Source organism: Silurus aristotelis (assembly GCF_946808225.1).
Source record: "Silurus aristotelis genome assembly, chromosome: 29".
In the NCBI taxonomy this organism is placed as follows: Eukaryota; Metazoa; Chordata; class Actinopteri; order Siluriformes; family Siluridae; genus Silurus; species Silurus aristotelis.
In genome coordinates this window covers 2,552,928-2,575,192 of record NC_139602.1, presented here as the reverse complement: position 1 = coordinate 2,575,192, position 22,265 = coordinate 2,552,928, and the positions used below count along the sequence as shown (strand labels likewise).

General features: G+C 40.9%; 3 protein-coding genes across 4 annotated transcripts in view; 2 read left to right on the top strand and 1 right to left on the bottom strand.

The window, feature by feature from the left end:
* The window catches only part of hmcn1 (hemicentin 1), an 84,966-nt gene extending 78,633 nt beyond the window's left edge, over window positions 1–6,333 (top strand). The window contains exons 98-107 of one of the 2 annotated variants that reach the window (XM_083534921.1): window positions 104–166; window positions 1,141–1,260; window positions 1,394–1,528; window positions 1,674–1,787; window positions 2,566–2,691; window positions 2,795–2,923; window positions 3,716–4,069; window positions 4,691–4,810; window positions 4,930–5,056; window positions 5,267–6,333. In XM_083534921.1, the coding sequence (XP_083391047.1) occupies window positions 104–166; window positions 1,141–1,260; window positions 1,394–1,528; window positions 1,674–1,787; window positions 2,566–2,691; window positions 2,795–2,923; window positions 3,716–4,069; window positions 4,691–4,810; window positions 4,930–5,056; window positions 5,267–5,633 (1,655 nt within the window). In that variant the 3' untranslated portion in view covers window positions 5,634–6,333. The remainder of the gene's footprint in view (window positions 1–103; window positions 167–1,140; window positions 1,261–1,393; window positions 1,529–1,673; window positions 1,788–2,565; window positions 2,692–2,794; window positions 2,924–3,715; window positions 4,070–4,690; window positions 4,811–4,929; window positions 5,057–5,266) is intronic. The other variant, XM_083534922.1, reaches the window with a different exon arrangement.
* A 46-nt stretch (window positions 6,334–6,379) lies between these two features.
* On the bottom strand, window positions 6,380–11,992 carry arpc5b (actin related protein 2/3 complex, subunit 5B). Its single transcript, XM_083535190.1, has 4 exons — window positions 11,724–11,992; window positions 10,875–10,948; window positions 9,942–10,118; window positions 6,380–8,174 (listed from the first exon to the last, which is right to left on the bottom strand). The coding sequence occupies exons 1-4, from the start codon at window positions 11,860–11,862 to the stop codon at window positions 8,112–8,114; spliced, it is 453 nt and encodes a 150-aa protein (XP_083391316.1). The 5' UTR covers window positions 11,863–11,992; the 3' UTR covers window positions 6,380–8,111.
* A 1,624-nt stretch (window positions 11,993–13,616) lies between these two features.
* LOC310722567 (peptidase M20 domain-containing protein 2-like) lies at window positions 13,617–21,327 on the top strand. The gene is made up of 7 exons (XM_083535142.1): window positions 13,617–14,359; window positions 16,646–16,794; window positions 17,126–17,268; window positions 17,870–18,024; window positions 20,138–20,258; window positions 20,398–20,505; window positions 21,034–21,327. The coding sequence occupies exons 1-7, from the start codon at window positions 13,958–13,960 to the stop codon at window positions 21,198–21,200; spliced, it is 1,245 nt and encodes a 414-aa protein (XP_083391268.1). The 5' UTR covers window positions 13,617–13,957; the 3' UTR covers window positions 21,201–21,327.
* Window positions 21,328–22,265: the final 938 nt, after the last annotated feature.

Here is a 22,265-nt window from a genome sequence, read left to right as displayed (position 1 = left end):
CTTAATGTACAGTATACACTCAACGGCCACTTTATAACATACACCTGTACACTGGGCGGTGAGTGTCTGTACATTTATTGAATGCCATACTCTTTGATTGCAGGTGATCGTAGCAACCAGTGTCCTAGTGGCTTTGTGCTGGACCCGGCTGGACCCTTCTGTGCTGGTACATTTTACACATAGACAGTAATTTATTCAAAGAAGAGATTTATTATTCTGGCAAAATTAAAGATTTCCTTTTTAACAAGAACAGAGAAGATACTGGATGTGACTCCGGGTTTGAATACACAACCCCATTTCCAAAAACGTTGGGGAACTGTGTAAAATAAAAACAGAATGCAATGAATTGCAAATCTTATAAACCCATATTTTATTTAAAATAGAACATAGAAAACATATAAAATGTTTAAACTGAGAATATATAGTATTTAAAGGAAAAAAAGGTCATTTTGAATTTGATGGCTGTAGCAGGTCTCAAAAAAGGTTGGGACAGGGCCGTGTTTACCCCAGTGTAGCATGTCTTCTCTTCCTACATCTGGGAACTGAGGAGACCAGATACTAAAGTTTTGTGTGAGGACTGTTTTCCTATATGCGTGATACAAGATTCTAGCTGCTCAACAGTTCTGGGTATTCTTTGTTGTGTTTTTTTTTTCATGATGTGGCAAATGTTTTGAAATGGTGAAAGGTCTAGACTGCAGGCAGGCCAGTTTAGCACCTGGACTCTTCTACTAAGAAGTCATGCTATTGTAATAGATGCAGTTAGCATTGTTTGGCTCACACATGCAAGGCCTTTCCTGAAAAAGACGTTTTCTGGGTGTAATCATTTGTTGCTCTAAAACCTGTAGTTTGTATACTGTTCCACATTGATGGAGCCTTTCCAAAAGGTCAAGCTGCCCATTTGACAGGAAAATATGCACTCCCATACCATCAGAGATGCAGCTATTTGGACTGAGGGCTCATACCAAAAAGATGCTCCCTCTGTTTTCTGTTCTACTGTGAATAAAATATGGGTTTTGGAACTGGAGATCTATCTTACATTTTCAGTTTGAATAAAAAATGCATAATAAGAATATAAAGCTTCTTACTGTGCTGCTTGTGACCAAGAGAGAGCATAATCTATTTCTTTGTGCTGTGATAAAGATGAGAACGAGTGTGAAGGAGGCAGTCCATGCTCCCATACCTGTCATAATGCTATAGGCACCTACTACTGCTCCTGCCCTAGAGGACTCACAATATCTGCTGATGGCAGGACATGCCAGGGTATGAGCTTTCCACATACAAACACAGAGCATTTTATACATATGCATAATCTGCTCAGTTCTAAATCTTCCCTATAGCCAGGTTTCTTTCATATGTTGCAACTATTCATTAAAAACCAACATCTGTGATTCAGATATCGATGAATGCTCGCTGGAGGGACACATTTGCCACGACGGGCAAGACTGTGAAAACACTATTGGCTCCTATCGCTGTGTGACGCGTTGTGGGCGGGGTTTCAGGAGGACAGCAGATAGCTTGAGTTGTTCAGGTTTTTTCTTTTATTATAATTCTCAGATAATTACATGTTCTTGTTATCAATATAAAGGAAAATAAATGCTTTCAAATGTATCCCTTATAGGTTTTGATTGATTTGTTGGAGATATGCCTACTCAGAATTCTCTCGTTTTTGACAGATATAAATGAGTGCCAGGAGTCCAACCCATGCCACCAGCATTGTCTCAACACCATTGGAAGCTTCCGGTGTGCCTGCGAGCCAGGCTACCAACTCAGGAACCGCCGCTGCATCGGTCAGTCACACACTAGAAAAGGGTATTCGCATGTGTAACTGATTTATGGTAAACCTCGGGAGAACCTCCAGACACAGTGAAAATCACCTGGATATATTCCATGCCAGAATTCTCAAAGTGATGCTCGGTATTTGCAAAAGATACGGGTACCTGGAACTATGCTAGTCCAAAAAAACAATACTCATTCGATTTAACAATGAACCTTTCTTGAATATTTTCTTTATTAGAAGCAGGGCATTGTGAAGAAAGATCGGGCAAAACAGTTGAAAATAATTTAAAAACTTTTCCTTCCTGTAGAATCTGCATAAAAACCTACAATTTGCCATTTATTTGAAATCCCCAGGAAAGCCGTAATGCACAGAAAAATGAGATGATGTACACTAGAGATGATGTATGCAGGAAGTGCAGCTGTGGCTACAGTGAAAGGAGACTTGTTGAATTGCATTTATTGGGTTAATGCCATTCATTGCTTGCTGTATGAGATACCTGTCTGTGATACAGTGCAATGTTATGCTGCGTTTCTGTGTAATGTTGATGCTTTCTATAGCCTTGGCATATGATGATGGGTATGATTGTGGACTGATTCAAGTAGCACGCCAGGTGTGACATGTACGGCCTGATACTGAGCTCCATAGTGAGTACCTGTTGGCTGAAGTAGTTCTATGTGATGGAATTCATTGTTGTTGAATGTGGTTAGAACATCAGACCGCAGTCCATCCTTCCCTCCTGATCTGACTACATTGCAATCTAAAGAACTGATTGTTTGTTTATTCCTCAGACATTAACGAGTGCAGGCAACGAGTGTGCCGTTCAGACCAGCAGTGCAAGAATACCCGCGGCGGCTACACCTGCATCGACCTCTGTCCTACAGGCATGACCAAAGAAGTCAACGGCACATGCATAGGTTAGTGCATAGTCCAAAAAGGCCTTTTCGCCTGCACCTAAATGTTCATGATTATCTCCTGGAGATTTATGGAGCCAGCTCATGTGCCATGTTCTCCACACAGACATCGACGAGTGTCGAGACGGCACCCACAAGTGCAGATACAACCAGATTTGCGAGAACACCAGAGGCAGCTATCACTGCACTTGCCCCAGGGGCTACCGGTCTCAGGGTGTGGGTCTGCCCTGCATTGGTATGTAAATCTCCTGACCATAAACCCCTAAGAATAAAGCATCACCTGGCTGCTCTGCTGCTGCCTTCTGTCCATATGCATCCCCCAAATCTTATTTTCTTACCCAGATGCATTTCACTTTCTAATAAACACACCCTCCCCGTTTGCTCACATTAACGCATTGCTTCAAATCGATCATGATTGGATGAGAGTACTGTACCAGGGTTTGCAATTTCCTAATTCAGGATGAACGCAGTGTAAAGGAAATCAGGGTCAGGCAGGTAAGTTTGCTCTCACAGCAAGCTTCTTTCCTGTCTCTGTTCTTTTTTTCTCTCACCTCTAGCCCTCCTGCTTGGAATCTTTTCCCCTTGAATGCTCTGCTTTGCTCTAGTGTATATGGAATGCGATTTATTATGAATAATAATACATTATAAACCAGCATGGCTGATGACGGATTAGCTAAAGAGCTTGAGGTCAAATCTTAGCAATGACACAGGAGTCTGACATTTTATACAAGAAATATAGCATGTTTTAACAGTAATTTCAAAAACTAGCATAATTAGCAATAATTTATTAAGAAAGATGTTTCATCTTGAACCACCCTTATTGTCGAACTTGTCCTGGGTTGGTTATTAATGCCCTTTTTCATTTTTCCCCTCTCTCCTCTTTGTATTTTTTTTCACTGCTTTCCACTCACCTTTATGTTGCCCTGTTTGCATTTCATTTCCTTGTTTTTCTTTCACTCTATCTGTCTATTTATCTTCCTCTCTTTATATATCTCTCTGTCTTTGCTGCGCCTTGCTATGAGAGCAGACATAAACGAGTGCGAACGCGTGCCGATGCCCTGCGCCTTCCGGTGCGTGAACAGCCCCGGTAGCTACACGTGCACTTGCCCTCCTGGCCGCTACTTGCTCGGGGACGGGAAGTCCTGCGCCGGGCTGGAGCGCTTACCCAGATTCGAAAGCCTTTCGTATGGTTTCCGCGCCTCACAATCTTACCCGGAGCGAAGCTCCTCCCAGCGTCGCTATCACAGTCTGACGTCTCAGACCTACCACTCCTACGCTATGGACAGTGGGGACTACAGGCTCAGCGCTCGTCTTTCACGCTCACGTAGGGCCACTAAGACATGCCCTCCTGGCTTTATTTTAGAAGCAGATAAATGCATAGGTAATTGTTTTGAATGCTACTCTATGTCTGGAATGTCTGGGCAAATGTGCTATCAGTCTCATTTGCATGTACCGCAATCAGAAATACATTTCTAGCATTTTGAACTCACCCCAATTAATAAAAAGGGAAAAGAGGCCTGGATATTTGATTATTTGGTGATCGGGTTAAATTCTGACTTTGTCTTGCTCAAATATGCAAGGCCTTCCCTGGGAAAGACATTTTCTAGATGGAAGTATTTGTTGCTCTAAAACCTGTATATACCATTCAGAATTGATGGATCCTTTCCAAAGGTGCAAGCTGCCCATTCCACTGGCACTAATGCACCACTATACCATCAGAGATGCAGCTTTTTTAACTGAGCACAGATAACAAGCTAGATGGTCCCTCTCATCTTTAGTCCGGATGACGTGGGGTCCATGGTTTTCAAAAATTACATTTCTAAACTTTTGCCCAGAGAGGATGTTCCAATGTTTTCGGAATTTTTTTATTTAGAAAAAGTCTGAAAGTATATAAATATATACTATAATATATATGTATATATTTATAAATAATATATATATATATATTATATAAATAATATGATAAATATATCATATTATTAAGTATGTTTTTTATGTGTAGATATCAATGAGTGTGAACAAAGGGACATGTGCCAGCACGAGTGTGTCAACACACCAGGAAGCCACAAATGTTTATGTCCCGGTGGCTATCGCCTCATGACCAACGGCAAAACATGTCAAGGTAAAGGAAAAAGAGAGTCACTACTACTATGATGTCGTTGTAATCTTTTTTTGGAAAAAATGAGGTAACATGGCGCTTAATTAAAAGCTGCCAATGTGTCCTGCCCTGTCTGTGAATAGATATTGATGAGTGCTTGGAACAGAATATTCGGTGTGGAGCGAACCGAATGTGCTTCAACATGAGAGGGAGCTACCAGTGCATTGACACACCATGTCCACCTAACTACCAGCGAGAGCCGGATTCTGGGTAAGACATGTTAATCCTCATGAATGGCATTGATTCGAACTTAAGGTCAATATCATATGGTAAGGAAATGTTTAATACATTTTGGAAGGGATATAGTAGTTGGATGGGCCGATAAACCAATAACAGTTGACCTCTAATCAAGATTATTAGTCCTAATTAAGAAATTAGAAATCTTAGCCGAGAAGCTCACTTTTCCCCCTTTCCGCTCAGCTTTTGCCTGAAGAACTGCCCTTCCAACGACCTCGAGTGTGCCCTGAGCCCCTACGCTCTCGAGTACAAGCTGCTCTCGCTGCCCTTCGGTATCGCCGCCAACCAGGACCTGATCCGACTGGTGGCCTACACCCAGGACGGTGTGGTCCACCCGCGCACCAGCTTCTTGATGGTGGACGAGGACACCACGCTTCCCTTTGCCCTGCGTGACGAGAACCTGAAAGGCGTGCTGTTCACAACACGCCCGCTCCGTGAGCCGCACACCTACCGCATGAAGGTCCGAGCGTTATCGTACTCCACTGACGGGGCCATCGAGTACCAGACCACCTTCATAGTCTACATCGCCGTCTCCGCCTATCCCTACTGACAGCACTTTACGACACGAACGGGCACGAGTGTGAGCGTGCTTAAATATGTGTGTGTGTGTGTGTGTGTGTATGTGTGTATTCCTGTGTATTCAGTTATAGATCCACCACTTGAAGAACGTTTTTCAGACTTCACATCAGGCCTCATAGATTGAGCAGCCAAGCTGAAGAAAACTTAGCATTAACCCCTGGGGTACTCCAAAGACCGACCGCTTTACCTGTGGCTGGTTTCCATGGTGAAGCCTGAAAGGTGTAGATCGGATGAAGCCTCTGATTTCGGTCCCGTGTGTTACGACAAGCCAAATTTCGTACAAGGACAAATGAGAAAAAGGACAAGTATACAGTACGTCTATGTCTACCTATTAACTTATTGGAAAGTGCTTGAAAACAAGAATTTAAGGAAGTGTTTATTGCGTTTTGTGTGCGCTGCATTTTTGATGTGTCGTACCAAGAAGAACTCCAAAAACTAGAATCTATGTCTCAGGTAAGCACTGCGTTCCACCTATAAAGCCTTTTCGTATCTATTTTTTATTCGTATCTATGTACAGGAAAAAAACATTGGAACCCTCTTCTTTTAATTACAGGTTTATACACAAGTTTCATAAGTGCATAATAAAGATGTATATCTATTATTTTTTTTATTATCTGTATATAAGCATTTGATTTCCGTATTGCCGCAAACAATAAATGTACAAACAACAACTGATGTGTGGTGTACCGCTGTAAAAAAAAAAAACAAAGTTCGGTTGGTCATACGTATAAATGTTTTTATTAATTAATTTTCAAAAGCACAAATGTAAGAAAAAAACAACAACAAAAAAAGGAATACTCAATAAGGCAGTTTGTACACCAGTTTGGTTTGTAGTATGTTTTGCACTTGGCCACAAGAGGGAGACAGATCCACACTGTTTTAAACGGTGATCGAGGTTGGATCACAGATTGCCAGTAAGTGCTTACGAGTAATGATGAGACATTCCATTAAATCCCTATTTTTTAACCTATCACGACACGCCATGATCTTTCTTTGAAGGTCTGTGCCCCTGAAACGAACCTTAAAACCTGCCTTTTCTGGCGTATCAATATGTACAGGTAGTCCACCGAGTTATGATGGTTCGACTTAGGATTTTCCGATCGTACGATAACGATACGACAAAATTGTGTTCGGCAGGCAAGTGTAGCAGCGTACGAAGTCGAAAGGTTTTGAGACTCGCTCTGTTTACAAGAAAGTACTTTACTTATCTACATACAAACTTTCATCTTCAAATGTAATGTAATGTGTCCTCAAAGTCTTCTTTTCAAAACTCTTTTTGAGAGTCGCACCGGATCTCTGCAATGGTGTCAAAACGGTGACCTTTTGAGCTGGATGTTCATCTACAGGAAAAGAGCGAAGTCTGCAGGACCAAATCTGAAGTGAGATCATGTTGTTGCTCTGTGACAGGGTGCGCACGTGGTCAGAATAGCAGCCTTGTGCTGCCATCTGCTGGCGTGTTACAAAACTAGTCTCGAAACGCTTCTGATACCACAGCATACTGAATGCGCGTGGGCTCCGCCCTTAAGATCGCGAACCGCCGTTCGTCCGCACGAATTTAAATGAACAAATAACATACTAAGGCTAAGCTAAAGCTATTTAGCCATTTTTAAGGTAAGATCGTAACATCGTAACTCTGGGACTAATTGTACCGGCTTTTTGAAATTTCTAAGGCTGTCGAACAAGAGAAAACAACAATAAAGTATATGAGATATCGAAAAAGGTTTGAGCTTAAGAATAGTTTTGCACAGCTGGGTATATTTTTCAGCTGATATGAAAAAAAAGCTAATAACAAAAGAAATAATTAAAATAACATGTTCCTTTTTTTTTTTTTTTATCCATTGCCATTCCGACTCACAGGAGGTCCGTAGCATTAATGTTTCCATAAGATTTGCATAACCCATGATGAGTCAAAAAGCGATCCCGCTAAAGTGCCGGTAGATGCATACCAGCGCTACAGATTCTGAAAATGTAATATGGCATAATAATACGTTATACAAGAACGTGGTCATTCCCTGTCCAGAGAAGGAAGTGTCACATGGTTCAGACGTGTCATACATTTATATGTTATATATAACGTATCCGTGTGTGTTGCGAGCACCCAATGCTCTTTGGTTGTCTAAAAAATGAATACAACATTAAACAGCTACAACAGATAAAAGCCTGGTGCTACTGTAACCATATAACACCTTAACCATTAAAAATGTATAGGTAATATTAAAAAAAAAAAACAATAGCAAATCATAATACGCTGCTTGAGAAAGTAAGACTTGATGCCTTCCTGAGTGAAGTGTGTATGGACATAGCTGTCTATGTGAGCGATAAAGAAAAGATCGCGAAGCGAATATGTGAGACGTGTGTCATTTGCAGCACCCTGTAAAAAATGTCGCCTTTGTTCTGAATGCACAGGCAGGTGTCGCCCTCCTGTGGCGTGGAATTGAAAGGTCGGGGTTTAAACGGTTTTCCGTGCGGTCAGTACTCTGACGATGCAGCCCACACCTCCTGCAGAGAGAGCCTAAGGGAAGAAAAAGAAAAACATCTGAAATACCCTGAATAGTGGAATCCTGATTCGACTACCAATCTCGCAGTTATTTGCTGAGATGTTATTAAACTTGGCGCATACCATTTTGGTTATATGGGGGTGCTCAAAGTCTGATTACACATAGAACTACCGGTTTTCTCCCAATAAGAAAACATACAGATGATCATGATAATGCTGTAAATAATAATTTGAAGCTTTTCATCGATATTTTTAACATGCGTGAATAAATCCAACCCCCTTGCGACAGATTTCAATTTCCACGATCCGTAAGTGGCACACTTTTAAATATTGAACAATGTCTGGGAGATTCTGTAATTTATTTTTTTTGGTGCATCAATGTTGCGTGAAATGCAAATCCTGTGTACATCCTGTGTACACCATGGCCTCATCGCAACGCATTGTATGAAAATGAAAATGTCAGCCGAAAATTTTAAAATGTTTACAATTTTGTCGTATCGATATCGTCATCGCAAGATCGAAAAATCGTAAATCGAACCACCGTAATTCGGGGCTGTCTGTATTTTAAATGTGAAATAAAAAAAACGCCAATAGGTGGCAGCACATCACTGTTTCTAAATAAGTGAATCATTGCGATTGAACCGAGTCATTTAAACCGGTGATTCATTCAGGAACCAAACACAATCATGCTGCTCAGAGACGCAAAATATCACTGTAAGTTTGTTTGGAATTATTTTTGGTGGCGAAACAGCTAAAGCAGGCAATGTGGAGTAAACGTAAAGTCTACTAATATTACCATATTGTTTATTTCAACTGTTGTGTAAAATCTGTATCACTTGTGTAATCATGATTATTTTTTCGGTGAAAATGGCACTTTTTGTGTGATATTGATTAACTTTATGAAATGGTAGAAATGTACACATTTTTTAGACCAATATGTAAATTTTTATAATTCTTAATGTATTTTAAATCATGCAGTGATTCACTCTGAACGCACTCTAAATGCGCACGCGCACTGCTGTAACCTAACTGGACTTCATCACGTGATGTAGGCGTGCACGCTGCTAGGTGTGGTGTTTGGGTTTTGCGATGTTCTCGATTTTACCGGCATCGTTAAAACAATTACGATATTATCGTAAACGATATATTTACCGTACATCCCTTCCTTAATAGGGGTTGTATGTTAAACTTTCAAAATGATATAATAATAATAATAATAATAATAATAATAATGAATATTTAAATTATCTAATTATAGATTAACGTATAATAAGAATAAATGTTGAATTATTTAAAGAATAAAGTGCAGTTCAGTCGCATTTTTTTCCCCTAATTGCATAATTGTGAGTTGCATTGCCATTATATATGTAATTAAATTAATAATTAAATCATATAATGGGAATAATAGTAATATAGTATGCTGGTTGACGCACGTGACAATATACGGACCAACCCCCAAGGGATATTAAAAAAAAAGTTATTTATAAAAAAAAGTGTTTCACCAAGTCAAATTTAAGACATTTTAAGACCAAGACCTATATCGCAACATCAAAAACACACACACGTTGTTAGCGACTGGCTTTAACCACGCCCTAAATAAAAAAAAAATTAAGCATTGCTGAAAAATAAAATCCTCTTTACGTCTGTGGTACAATCAAATAACAGAAAGCTGATTAGAGCGCATAGATACAAATATCTACAATTTCACGCCAGCTCGCAGTGCTATATAGCAGGAAAAACTGTGCTGGGCTGAGACTCGAGACCAGATTAGCACTGCAGTACCTTTTCGTGCCACTGGAGCAGGATGGCGCTGCTGTTTTCTGACGGCTGCTCGAAGCCCTTGTAGATGTACTTCATCAGCAGGTCTACGCCGTTCTTATCCAGAGACTGCACTCCTTTCTCGATGTCACTCGCCTTGAAGGCGCTGAGCACTTTTAGAACCAGGCCTTCAGCACGGTCCTGGAGGAATTCATGAATCAAGCCGTGGCTCTTTGTTCCAACAACAACCCTTTTCTATAACTTTTATTTGTATTGTAACCAGAGATGTGTGTTTAATACAACAGACAGCAATGATAGAATATCTATATAGCGCAATCCTATATAGATATGCAATATGGACAAAAGTATTGGGACACCTGACATTTCCATCTGTATGTGTAATATGAGTAATGTCCTTCCTACAGTCTTATACACACAGGGTCCAGATGGAACATTACGAATTACGATACCCAAAGATGTCCAAGGACTATAGACGTCACTTCCTTACATGACCGAATGGCTGTTAAAATGCGCTATACTCCATGGTTAAGGTTTTGGGTTATTATGCGTAAGGTCAGGGGGTTTACTAAGCACCCACTGTAGGGTTATTGAGCAAGGCTGTTCACCTTCTTGACTCCAGGGGTGCTGTATCATGGCTGACCCTGCGCTTGGACCCCAGATTTTGAATGGCCTGGTATAGAGCTCTAACCTCAAAACAATTGGAATTGGAACATCACTCCAGGCCTACAGCAATACCTAAATTTACAAACACCTTTGTATCTGAATGAGTACAAATCTCTATCAAATCTTCCTGGAAGAGCGGACGTTATGAAAGCAAACGGGTACTAAATGTGGAATGGGACCTTCAAAAGTAAGTGATGTCAAGGTCATGTGTCCATAATCTTTGCTGCATGTACTGTTATTCACTGCCAAACCAACCGACCAATCAGTGCTCACCTTGACGTTCTGATTCTTGGTATTGATCGGCGGGTTTTTCAGCACGGCCTTCAAAGCTTCCGTGAGGTTCCCTTTACAGACCAGGAGTTAAGGCGTAAAAAAAAAAAGCGATTTATTATAAAAGAATGACATCGAAAAACAATTGCATTTAGTCTGCATGAAGTCCAAACAGCAGTCATCTAGAAACAGGAAGTGAGCTACACTCTCACCCACAGTGGTCATATATGGAGAAGAAATCGACTTCCTCAACTCGAAAGAGCTGCACAACGACATACACTCGATATGAACTCAAGCTCCAAACCTCTCGGTGTGGCCTTCCATTACAAAGCATGCAGCTCTCATGATAAAAAAAAAACCCTTCAATCTCAGGAATGTGGTTGGAAGACATGTCCAGACATCCACCAGACTCCTCTAAGAGGACGAGACGCTGGATTACGGACGAAGGTGTGGAGCCAAATCCAACCTCCAAACCCTAAATAAACCTCAGCACATACATCATATTTAAGTGCACTCCTTGTATATAGGAAGTTGTTTCGAAATGGACACATTATCAGAAGGATCAATGTGGTCAAAAGCACATTCACATTTCTGGTGTATAATATCATAGACAACATAACGTGATTGTCTATCTGCATTTTTTTCTCCAGGTTGTATTACATAATCTGGAAATCAGAAATGCATTGCAATACCAAAGCCATTCTAAGGATTCCCATGCATGAATCCTGCAACCTTAGAATATATATTTCTATCCTGAAATGAAGTAAATAAGTGTACGCAGATAACCAGGATCGATTGAGAATCAAATAAAATGCAATAAAAGCACCATGCAGAGCTCTTAGGAAGGATATTGTCTGATCAGGGAGTCCACTTCTGCTTCATCCGGACCCAGCTGGTTCTCTGCTCCATCCTCCTCGTCTACAAACTTGTTCTCGTCGTATTCATCCACATCTACTTTGCGAAATCGGTCGGACACGGTGTTCTTCGACATGATGCCTAATCCACGATTTTTTCCTTCTCTTCTCTCTCCTTCTATCCACGTTCACCCGCTACACCCAGGCGTCAAAACAGCTGGACTGGCGCTCGCTTCCTCAATCCGCTGCTGCGTTGCGCTCATTCACTTCCTCATTCGGGAGCCACCTAGCGACCGAGCTGCGAACTGCAACGGTTTTATTGTTTGTGTGTTGACACACACAAGGAATTTGGAACCAGATGTTTGGTGCCCTTTCAAAAGTACAGACATAAATAATATTCGCTTAGACATACAACACAGACAATATGAGACAAAACGAGTATTAAATAGGAATACAGAGTATATTACTCAAATGTAATGTGAAAAGAAAGCTTTTGCCATGACACTCAAAATTAAGTTCGGTTGCATCAGATGTTTACAGCACCTGTAAGGGGTGAGGGGGGGAGTGGTGGCTCCAGCGTTTAAGGCGCTGGGTTGCCGATCGGAAGGTCTGGGGTTCAAGCCCTGGTATCGCCAAGCTGCCACTCTTGGGCCCTTGAGCAAGGCCCTTAACCCTCTATGCTCCAGGGGGCCCTTACGAGGAAAATATCAAGGTCCGTGACGTCGGAGTGACGTGGGGCCGCCTTCCCGTGGGCTCACCACCTGCAGGAGGGACCGTAAGCGACGGTGCTGTGAGGATTGGGCAGCAGTCGAAGGCGGGGGCCTGCTTAGACTGCTGCCCCCGCGACCCGAATTACGGATAAGCGGGAGAAAATGAATGAATGAATGAATGCATCAGATGTTTCTGCAACTTGATTAGAGTCCACGTGTGGTAAATTCTGATTGGACATTATTTGGAAAGGATCACACCTGTCTATAGAAGGTCCCACAGTTAACAGTGCATGTCAGAGCACAAAGCAAGCCATGAAGTCCAGAGAATTGTCTGTAGACCCCCCCGAGACAGGATTGTATCGAGGTAAAAAGGTGCAGAAACATTCCTGCAGCATCGAAGGTCACAATCAGCACAGTGGCCTTCATCAGCTGTAAAATATGGGAACCACCAGGACTCATTCTTGATCAGGGGAGAAGGGCTTTAGTCAGTCACTTTGAAAGCGTTTTAGCATTTCATATCAATATTAATGGAAAGCCTTGGAAGCGAATCGATATTAGGTGCACTAAATGCCTTTTTTTTTTTGCACATTTTTGTTATCAAACCTGGAAGCACTCGCAGTGTGAATATACCAGTGGCAGGCCGTGCAATTCACACCCAGGCCTTCATTGGTGTTCTCCCTGAATCAGTCCACCTTTTTATAGCATAAAAATGATGGTATCAACACATTCATGTTCCTTTTGTTTCTATGCACCAAAGTAGGCGATTAAAATCTGTAGGCTTCGACTTATTGTCATTTTGTGAGGTGAAATCGGTTTGAATTAGTTGCAGTGCGGATTCAATTGCACAATGTATGTTAAAGTGTTGACGTAAAGACTATCATGATATGGCCTGTAGCTTTAAAATATAATAATAATAATAATAATAATAATAATAATCTGTAAAATTAAGTAGCTTATATTTATTGGCTGATTTTCAAAGCAGTATGTTTGACTATTTTTAATTTAAACAATTTTTTTTTTTTACATTATATGTCATTATAAAAAGATCCTCTATGTAACGGTGTACAGTATTGAAAGGTTTATAGGATCACGTGGGCGCTGCGAGCACACTGGGTTCCAGGCGCTTGACAATGACGTCATTTCCCACCTCGGCGTGTTCGAGGTCGGAACCGGGAGTTAGCAGGGCGAGATGGTACATTAAACCAGTACATAAATGAAATAATAAAGGAATAATGTTATTTGTAGGTCTGTGTGGGTAAAATGTAAGCAGATCATGTGCCGGAGTGTGATTTAATTCGAAGGCAGAATTAGTTGTGAACTTTATTGCCGGGCCCAGTGTGCGCCGCCATCTTGTTTTGACGTCACTCGCTAACTAAAGACTCCGAGTTAAAATTCCGAGTTGAAGTGGTTTTTGTTTTTTCCACTTCTCTGATGGGAATTACAGGTTGTGATTTCAAAGCAAACTCGGAATTAGTGTTTGGACTTTGAGGCTTATTAATAAGCAAGCGTCTTGTGTTGCAAAATGGCCGAGAAACTCCAAGCGCTAAAGCAGCATGTTTGCTCTTCCATTGACGAGGGCAAGGAGAAGCTGCATCGGCTTGGAGACGCGATATGGAGTCACCCCGAGCTGGCTTATGGGGAAAGACATGCCCATGAAACTCTGGTCCACTTTTTCAAGCAGGAGAAAGGATGGACCGTGGAGGAACACTATAAACTAGAAACGGCTTTTCGCGCCACGTGGGGAGGTGTAGATGGGGTAGACGGTGGCTCTGGTGTGAATGTGGGCTTCCTGTGTGAGTATGATGCTCTGCCTGCTTTAGGTCACGCTTGCGGTCACAACCTGATAGCAGAGAGCGGAGCAGCTGCAGCACTCGGCCTGAAGGCGGCGCTGGAGAGCGAGGGGGCGTGTCCTGTTCCAACTAAGGTGCGCCAATTAAGCGTGTTATACAGCATTTATCATTCAAACCATACACACTGCACTGTTCTGGTTCAAATGATCCGCATGTATATTACAGTGGAGGGCGGTCAGTGCCTTCAAAACCTTCTTTGGTTGACTATCAGTATCACTGACTTGTCTTTGAATATGTGTTTAATTATTCCCTTAATTTCATTGCGTTTCTCTCAGATCTTCAAGGAGTGTAATTTTTGGTTAGAGAACCTACCCAATCAGATTTCAGCAGTCTTGAACCAATCAGACTGCGATTTGGCCACTCCGAAGCCGCCTAGAAGGCATCCGATAACGTCAGACTTTTTGCACGTCCTTTGATTGGATGGTCAAAGAGCGTAATAGTCCGAGCTCCAACCCTCATCTGTAGCAAACTGCACACGCTCAAATATATCCGTGTGGATTTGATAGACGTTTTTTTTTTTTTCCACAATGGCCGACAGAGGAGAAGAAATCAACTTGCAAGGACATTTCAAGAAAAAAGCTGGACATCTCGCAGAAAGTTTGGCCAAAACAGTTGTTAAGCTTTTTCAAGAACCGTGAATCCTTTTGCGTTTGCTTACCTGTAGAATTTGCACCAAAACACACAATTTGCCTTAGTTACAAATCCCCTCGGAAAACTATAATGCAGGGGGAAAAAAAGCCCGGGGTCATTTTATGAGGTTGTATGCGGGCAGGGCAGCTGTGGTTTCAGTGAAAGGAGACTTGTGAATTGTGTTCACTGGGTTTCCTAATTTAGTAAAGCCATTCACTCTCGGTATGAGATTCCTGTCTGCGATGCTGTGCTCTGTTTTACTGTACTTTGTCTGTAATATTGATGCCATGCTGTCATAATGATGGTATTAAGAGGTGTATTAAATCAGGTTGGACACCACTAAAGGCCTGAGTATGAAATTAACAGCCCACCACTGGTATAGTCACACTGTGAGTGCTTCCAGAATCAAGTTATGAGACTGTTTTAGCATATATTTACATGAAAATTGCTGGTAAGTGTTGGCTGCCTTGATTTACAGAACAACTTCCAGTTAATATTTTTAGTACAAAGCATGAAAATGAGCATTGCACCACATAAAAACTGCCAGTAAATGGTGTGTTATAACAGTTTACAGCACATCACCTGACTCTGTTACTGTAACTTTCAAGCGCTTTTGATGTGAAGGTAAAAGCAAAAAAGTGACTGGAAAAATTCCAGTTTTATAAATTGTGCTTCAGAAAGCTACTAGAGGGCGACAAGAGACATTATTTTTGTATTTCAACTTAAATACACTTTATGGACAAAAGTGTTGGGACGCCTGACTTTCCGAGTTGTATGTGGTCTTTTCCCAAACTTCCCAAGTACCTGACTTTCCTAACATCCTTGTAGCTGAATGAAATCTCACTAAATCTAATGGAGCAACATCTCTGAAGAATATTTGCTTAGTAGGGATTTATGGGGAAAAATAATCAAACTTATTTCTATCATTTATTCCACTTTGTGGAAATTTGAAATAAAGATTCCAATTTACAAGCTATTTATTTAAATCTATGATATGTTTTTCCCCATAGCAAAGAAAGAAACAGGCATTTATTCTAACCCACTAAAGAGAAATATATAAAAAATTACATGCATATTTATATTAGATGTCAACTGATAGTGCATTTTAAAGAAGGCTTGGTTGGATCGTACTCGCGGATAACCTAACCATCATCCAATAGTTTTTAAAATGGATACTGGATAAACCCAAACACTCCATGTAAAATAGTACATAACAATGACAAAAATAAAGTACTTTTCCCACATTTATTTTTCCACTTTCTTACAATCATAAAAATGTGTTGTGGAAATGTATGAATATATTACAAAATATTAAGGTAAATACATGCATTTAAATTGAAACAAAAAAACACTCCAAATAAATAAAAACAGTTACATCTAAGATGATAAAAAAAAATCCACAAAAAGACACTTCAAATAAACAGCACGTAGGGTCAGTGATTCACCTCTAGAGGGTGCTCTCGCACTGTATAACGCAACCCGGAAAAACTATCGGGATGGATTTTTGCAGATAGTTCCAGCAATTAACTATCGGTGACAATTAATCAGCAAAACCGATGAATTGGTTGACCTCTAGTTCGTGTATCTAAGCTTTGTACGGTGTATACAGACTGTGGTAGTTTTGTAGATCCTTTTGCTCTTGCTTGAACTCTCAACTTGCTTTTCAGTGCACATTACATTGTTTTTTGTCCCAAATAGATTAAGCGATTGCTAACGATTTATTTTTTTAGATAACCGTGTTGGGCACTCCAGCAGAAGAGGATGGGGGCGGGAAAGTGGATTTGCTGCGAGAAGGAGCTTTCGAGGGTCTCCACGTGGTGTTTATGGCTCATCCCACTCAGAAGAATGCTGCCTATCTACCAGCCATGGCTATACAGGGGTAAATTCTAAACATCGTCTTTATTTGGCTTTTTGATTTTGGTACCCCGTGAATTCTCAATGTATACCGTCGACGGGAATGGATAAATTACGTAAAGGTATTTGATTAATTTTTATTAATATTAATATTTATTGCGAACACGTCCATTTTGCGAGTTTGCAGGATGTACAGTATATTATTATGAGGATGCACAAACAATCGAGGCGCACCTCTTTAACTTGAAAGACAGGATGTAGAAAGAACAAACCCGACTAGGTGATCCTGAGGATGTTTATGACGTGATGTAAAAGCAGCAGGCGCTGATTTATTGTTAATTCCTTTAAATTGGCAGCGTGCTGGTGAAGTACCACGGGCGTGCATCTCATGCATCAGCATATCCCTGGGAAGGAGTAAATGCTCTAGATGCAGCCGTCCTGGCCTACAGTAACATCTCGTCACTACGCCAACAGCTCAGACCTGACTGGAGGATCCACGGTGAGTTTGCGTTATTAAACGCCGTCAACGTACGTCCTCCTCATCGCGCCTAATAAAGGGAAGTGGATATTGGAAGCTCAGGCATCATGCTTTATTTGTAGCTGATTTTTTGGGAGTTTTTTTAACGTGTATATTGTAGCGGCAAAAGTTTGTGGACACCTGACAATAAGATTCCATGCTACCGCATCCTAAAGCGTCTAATACATTTTGTGTTCCTCAATCTTTGAGGTAACTTTTTTTTTTTTTTTTTTTGTACGTGCTTTGTGTTAGTGTTCAGAAAACACATTTAAGTCTTGATTTTTCCATTCCCACATCCAGTTTATGGATTTCCTATCCAGTTTGTAATAAACCTAATTAAGACGGTGCTGTTCAAATTTCTGATATTTGGATGCCCACGGAGAAACTTCAATGGTAGAAGAAAGTTATATTACATATTACCAGTGACATTGGAGTGACCTTAGTGTTTGTAGATCATGAAATACAACACGATCAGCAAAGATCCCAATTGGTTAAAAAAAAATCTTTAATACAGCACACATCTATATACGCAACAGTCCATGTCATGATGAGTGTCTGAAGCAGCGTGTCTTGTGTGACTCAGGTATCATAAAACATGGAGGTGTGAAACCCAACATCATCCCGGACTACACCGAGCTGGAGTATTACTTGCGCACCTCGTCGCACCAAGACCTGCCCGACATCAGAGACAAAGCCGAGGCCTGTTTTCGCGCCGCCGCTCTGGCCACGGGATGTGAGGTTCGTTGCGATGGTTCTCACTCCCACACACACTTGTCCGGGAAATAATGGATCTCGAGTCAAAATGACCTGACCATATGTGTTTGATGTAAAAATATATAGAATACACTGTAGAGACCAAAGTATTGTTATACCTGAGTGCTACAGAGCTTCAATCTCCATATATATATATATATATATATATATATATATACACACACACACACACACACACACACACACACACACACACACAGTGAGGAAAATAAGTATTTGAACACCCTGATATTTTGCAAGTTCTCCCACTTAGAAATCATGGAGGGGTCTGAAATTGTCATCGTAGGTGCATGTCCACTGTGAGAGACATAATCTAAAAAAAAAAACCCGAAAAATCACAATGTATGATTTTTTTAACTGTTTATTTGTATGATACAGCTGCAAATAAGTATTTGAACACCTGAGAAAGTCAATGTCAATATTTGGTACAGGAGCCTTTGTTTGCAATTACAGAGGTCAAACATTTCCTGTAGTTTTTCACCAGGTTTGAACACACTGCAGGAGGGATTTTGGCCCACTCCTCCACAAAGATCTTCTCTAGATCAGTCAGGTTTCTGGCCTGTTGCTGAGAAACATGGAGTTTGAGCTCCCTCCAAAGATTCTCTATTGGGTTTAGGTCTGGAGACTGGCTAGGCCACGCCAGAACCTTGATATGCTTCTTACAGAGCCACTCCTTGGTTATCCTGGCTGTGTGCTTCGGGTCATTGTCATGTTGGAAGACCCAGCCTCGACCCATCTTCAATGCTCTAACTGAGGGAAGGAGGTTGTTCCCCAAAATCTCGCAATACATGGCCCCGGTCATCCTCTCTTAATACAGTGCAGTCGCCCTGTCCCATGTGCAGAAAAACACCCGCAAAGCATGATGCTACCACCCCCATGCTTCACAGTAGGGATGGTGTTCTTGGGATGGTACTCATCAATCTTCTTCCTCCAAACATGTTTAGTGGAATTATGACCCAAAAGTTCTACTTTGGTCTCATCTGACCACATGACCTTCTCCCATGACTCCTCTGGATCATCCAAATGGTCATTGGCAAACTTAAGACGTGCCTGGACACGTGCTGGTTCAAGCAGGGGAACCTTCCGTGCCATGCATGATTTCAAACCATGACGTCTTAGTGTATTACCAACAGTAACCTTGGAAACGGTGATCCCAGCTCTTTTCAGGTCATTGACCATCCTCTCCCGTGTAGTTCTGGGCTCATTTCTCACCTTCCTTAGGATCATTGAGACCCCACGAGGTGAGATCTTGCATGGAGCCCCAGTCCGAGGGCGATTGACAGTCATGTTTAGCTTCTTCCATTTTCTAATGATTGCTCCAACAGTGGACCTTTTTTCACCAAGCTGCTTGGCAATTTCCCCGTAGCCCTTTCCAGCCTTGTGGAGGTGTACAATTTTGTCTCTAATGTCTTTGGACAGCTCTTTGGTCTTGGCCATGTTAGTAGTTGGATTCTTACTGATTGTATGGGGTGGACAGGTGTCTTTATGCTGCTAACGACCTCAAACAGGTGCATCTAATCTAGGATAATAAATGTAGTGGAGGTGGACATTTTAAAGGCAGACTAACAGGTCTTTGAGGGTCAGAATTCTAGCTGATAGACAGGTGTTCAAATACTTATTTGCAGCTGTATCATACAAATAAATAGTTAAAAAATCATATATTGTGATTTCTGGATTATTTTTTTTTTTAAGATTATGTCTCTCACAGTGGACATGCACCTACGATGATTTCTAAGTGGGAGAACTTGCAAAATAGCAGCGTGTTCAAATACTTATTTTCCTCACTGTATAAAACCCTATTCAACATTTTTGGGATAAATTTGGAACCTACATCAGTACCCGACTTTACTAATGTCACCAAGTGAGCACAAATCTCCACAAAATCTAGTGGAACATTTTCCCAGAAGAGTGGAGATTATTATAGGAGCTAATGTGGAATTGGATGTTTAATAAGAAGCACATCCCAATCTTAGTCTTGTGTCCACAAACTTTTGTCCATATCGTGCATGTCTAATTACAGTGTATAAAGCATCAGGATCGGACGGTCATGAAATGAAAAACCGCTCTTGTCTTGCAGGTCGAGCTCCTGTTCGATAAGAACGAGTTTTATGAAGTCCTGAGGAACGGCACCCTGGAAGACCTGTATGAGCAGAACGGGAAAGCTCTCGGAATGAAGTTTACCACAGAGGGTTTTTCAGGTAAAGTAATAACTACACAACAGAAAAAAAGGGTTTTCTTCCCTTTGCATGATCAGCTGTGGTGGAAAAGAACGCCAATACACACGTTAATTGGTTACATAACACGCGAGTTCATCACGATTTGTGGTTCCTCTATCAGGCTCTACAGATTTCGGGAACGTGAGTCACGCCGTTCCAGGGATTCACCCTTATTTCTACATCGGCTCCGAGGCACTGAATCACACAGCGGAGTATACAGCTGCTTCCGGTGAGTCTGAAGACAAAGAGCTCTGTGTAATAATGTTATTCATACACTACGCAAAGTTTCACATCCACACTATATGGACAAGTTTGTGGACACCTGAGCGTGTGATTGGTTGAACATGCTGTTCCCTATTTGCTTTAATAAGAACCTCCAAACTTCTGGGAAGATGTTTCAATAGATTCTGTGGAAATTCGTATGAGATTTAAAAAAAAAAAGTACCTGAAAATCATTAAAGTGTAGATCCCTTACTGTAAAACTGACTTCAAGTTGCTCACAGGCAGCAGATGCAAGTAGGAGGGTGTTAATGACTTCTTCAGCAGAGGCACAAATCAGTAAAACCTGGAAAATAGCCAAAAAAAATCACAGGAACGAAGTACATTTACTCAAATTCATTTTTTGAGCTCTACGGCAGGTCATTCAAGATATTCCACAGGTTGCATTATCATGCTGGACCAGGTCTCCCAGTTCATGTGAAGGAAAGATTCTGTGCACACATTTCACAAGAATGTTGTGACTGTATTGCTCTCGCAGGTGCAGATGAAGCTCAGGTTTATACCCTGCGTACCGCCAAAGCTTTGGCCATGACCGCGCTGGATCTGATCTTCATCCCTGGAACGCTGGATAAAGTCAAAGTGGAGTTTCGGAAGGCCAGGTTTAGAGAGGAGAGAAATTGCATCATAAAAAACATGGAAAAATAGAGACCATCAACCGCCATTATACAGACAACTGAAAGGTCTATAAAGGTCTAATAATCAGTGACTCTCTTTTTTTTTTTTTTTTTTTGCATATTTAAATCTGGAATTTTGAGTTTATCCTGATCATTGTTTTTTTATTTATTTATTTATTTTTTATCAAGAACCACATAGATTGTGACTCTGATGATAATTACTTATACTATAACTATGTATTTAATATCTAGTTCTCTTTCCAATTGCAAATATGACAAACTTGTTTTCCTGTAACGTAACTCAGACAAGATAATATAAAGATTATAACATTTATTGTGTAATTCATGAATCCATTGCCAACCACGATATCGGTTACACGAGGTAACGTCCAAGCCGATCTACTCAAGATCCGATTGGCAGTCTGAGTTTGGAAATGATCTTTATTTTATATAATGAGGTGAGTTTTTATTTTCCCTTCTTCCATTCGCTTCTATATGAGTTTCAGACAAAGTAATTTGATGATGAATTGCTTTTCAGTTCACCAGTGTTTTGTCAGAATCCACACCAGGATGATCGCCGCTGTGGATCTTCGCCTCGGTGAGGAATAACAATTCTACTCTCAGGTATGTGCCCCAAAATAGTTTTAGCTAAAGAAAGATATATTTTTAGAAGCATTTTTTTTTTAGAGGCTGCTGGTTTCAAAATGACATTTCAACGAATCATTTGTTTTTGCCGTTTGATATTTCCTGATGGTATTGTTTTAGGCGACTTTACCAGATGCTGAGCTGAACATTTTTCCCTTCACTGAGGTAAAAGGATTCATGTCAGGTGATGGATGGACGGATTATTGGATGTATAATCATTAAGCCACAGTACAGGTACTCGGCAAAAAAAAAAAAAAAATGCCATGTACCATAAAGTTGAGGTGATATGTATGTCTATAGTCAAGTCAAGTTTATTTGTATAGCGCTTTTCACAACAGACATTGTCTCAAAGCAGCTTTACAGAAAACAACAGTGAAGGTGAATGGTGTGCGTTTGTCCCTGATGAGCAAGCCGTGGCGACAGTGGCAAGGAAAAACTCCCTTAGATGATA

What these genes read in the sequence shown, in the direction of transcription:
- LOC310722567 (XM_083535142.1), top strand. Translation starts at nt 13,958, where the DNA reads ATGGCCGAGAAACTCCAAGCGCTAAAGCAGCATGTTTGCTCTTCCATT. An exon ending in TACCACAGAGGGTTTTTCAG is followed by an intron (nt 20,259 to 20,397) that starts GTAAAGTAATAA and finishes TTCCTCTATCAG; the next exon opens with GCTCTACAGATTTCGGGAAC. An exon ending in GGAGTATACAGCTGCTTCCG is followed by an intron (nt 20,506 to 21,033) that starts GTGAGTCTGAAG and finishes TTGCTCTCGCAG; the next exon opens with GTGCAGATGAAGCTCAGGTT.
- arpc5b (XM_083535190.1), bottom strand. Translation starts at nt 11,862, where the DNA reads ATGTCGAAGAACACCGTGTCCGACCGATTTCGCAAAGTAGATGTGGAT. An exon ending in AGTGGACTCCCTGATCAGAC is followed by an intron (nt 10,949 to 11,723) that starts AATATCCTTCCT and finishes TCCTGGTCTGTA; the next exon opens with AAGGGAACCTCACGGAAGCT. An exon ending in TGCTCCAGTGGCACGAAAAG is followed by an intron (nt 8,175 to 9,941) that starts GTACTGCAGTGC and finishes TTCTTCCCTTAG; the next exon opens with GCTCTCTCTGCAGGAGGTGT.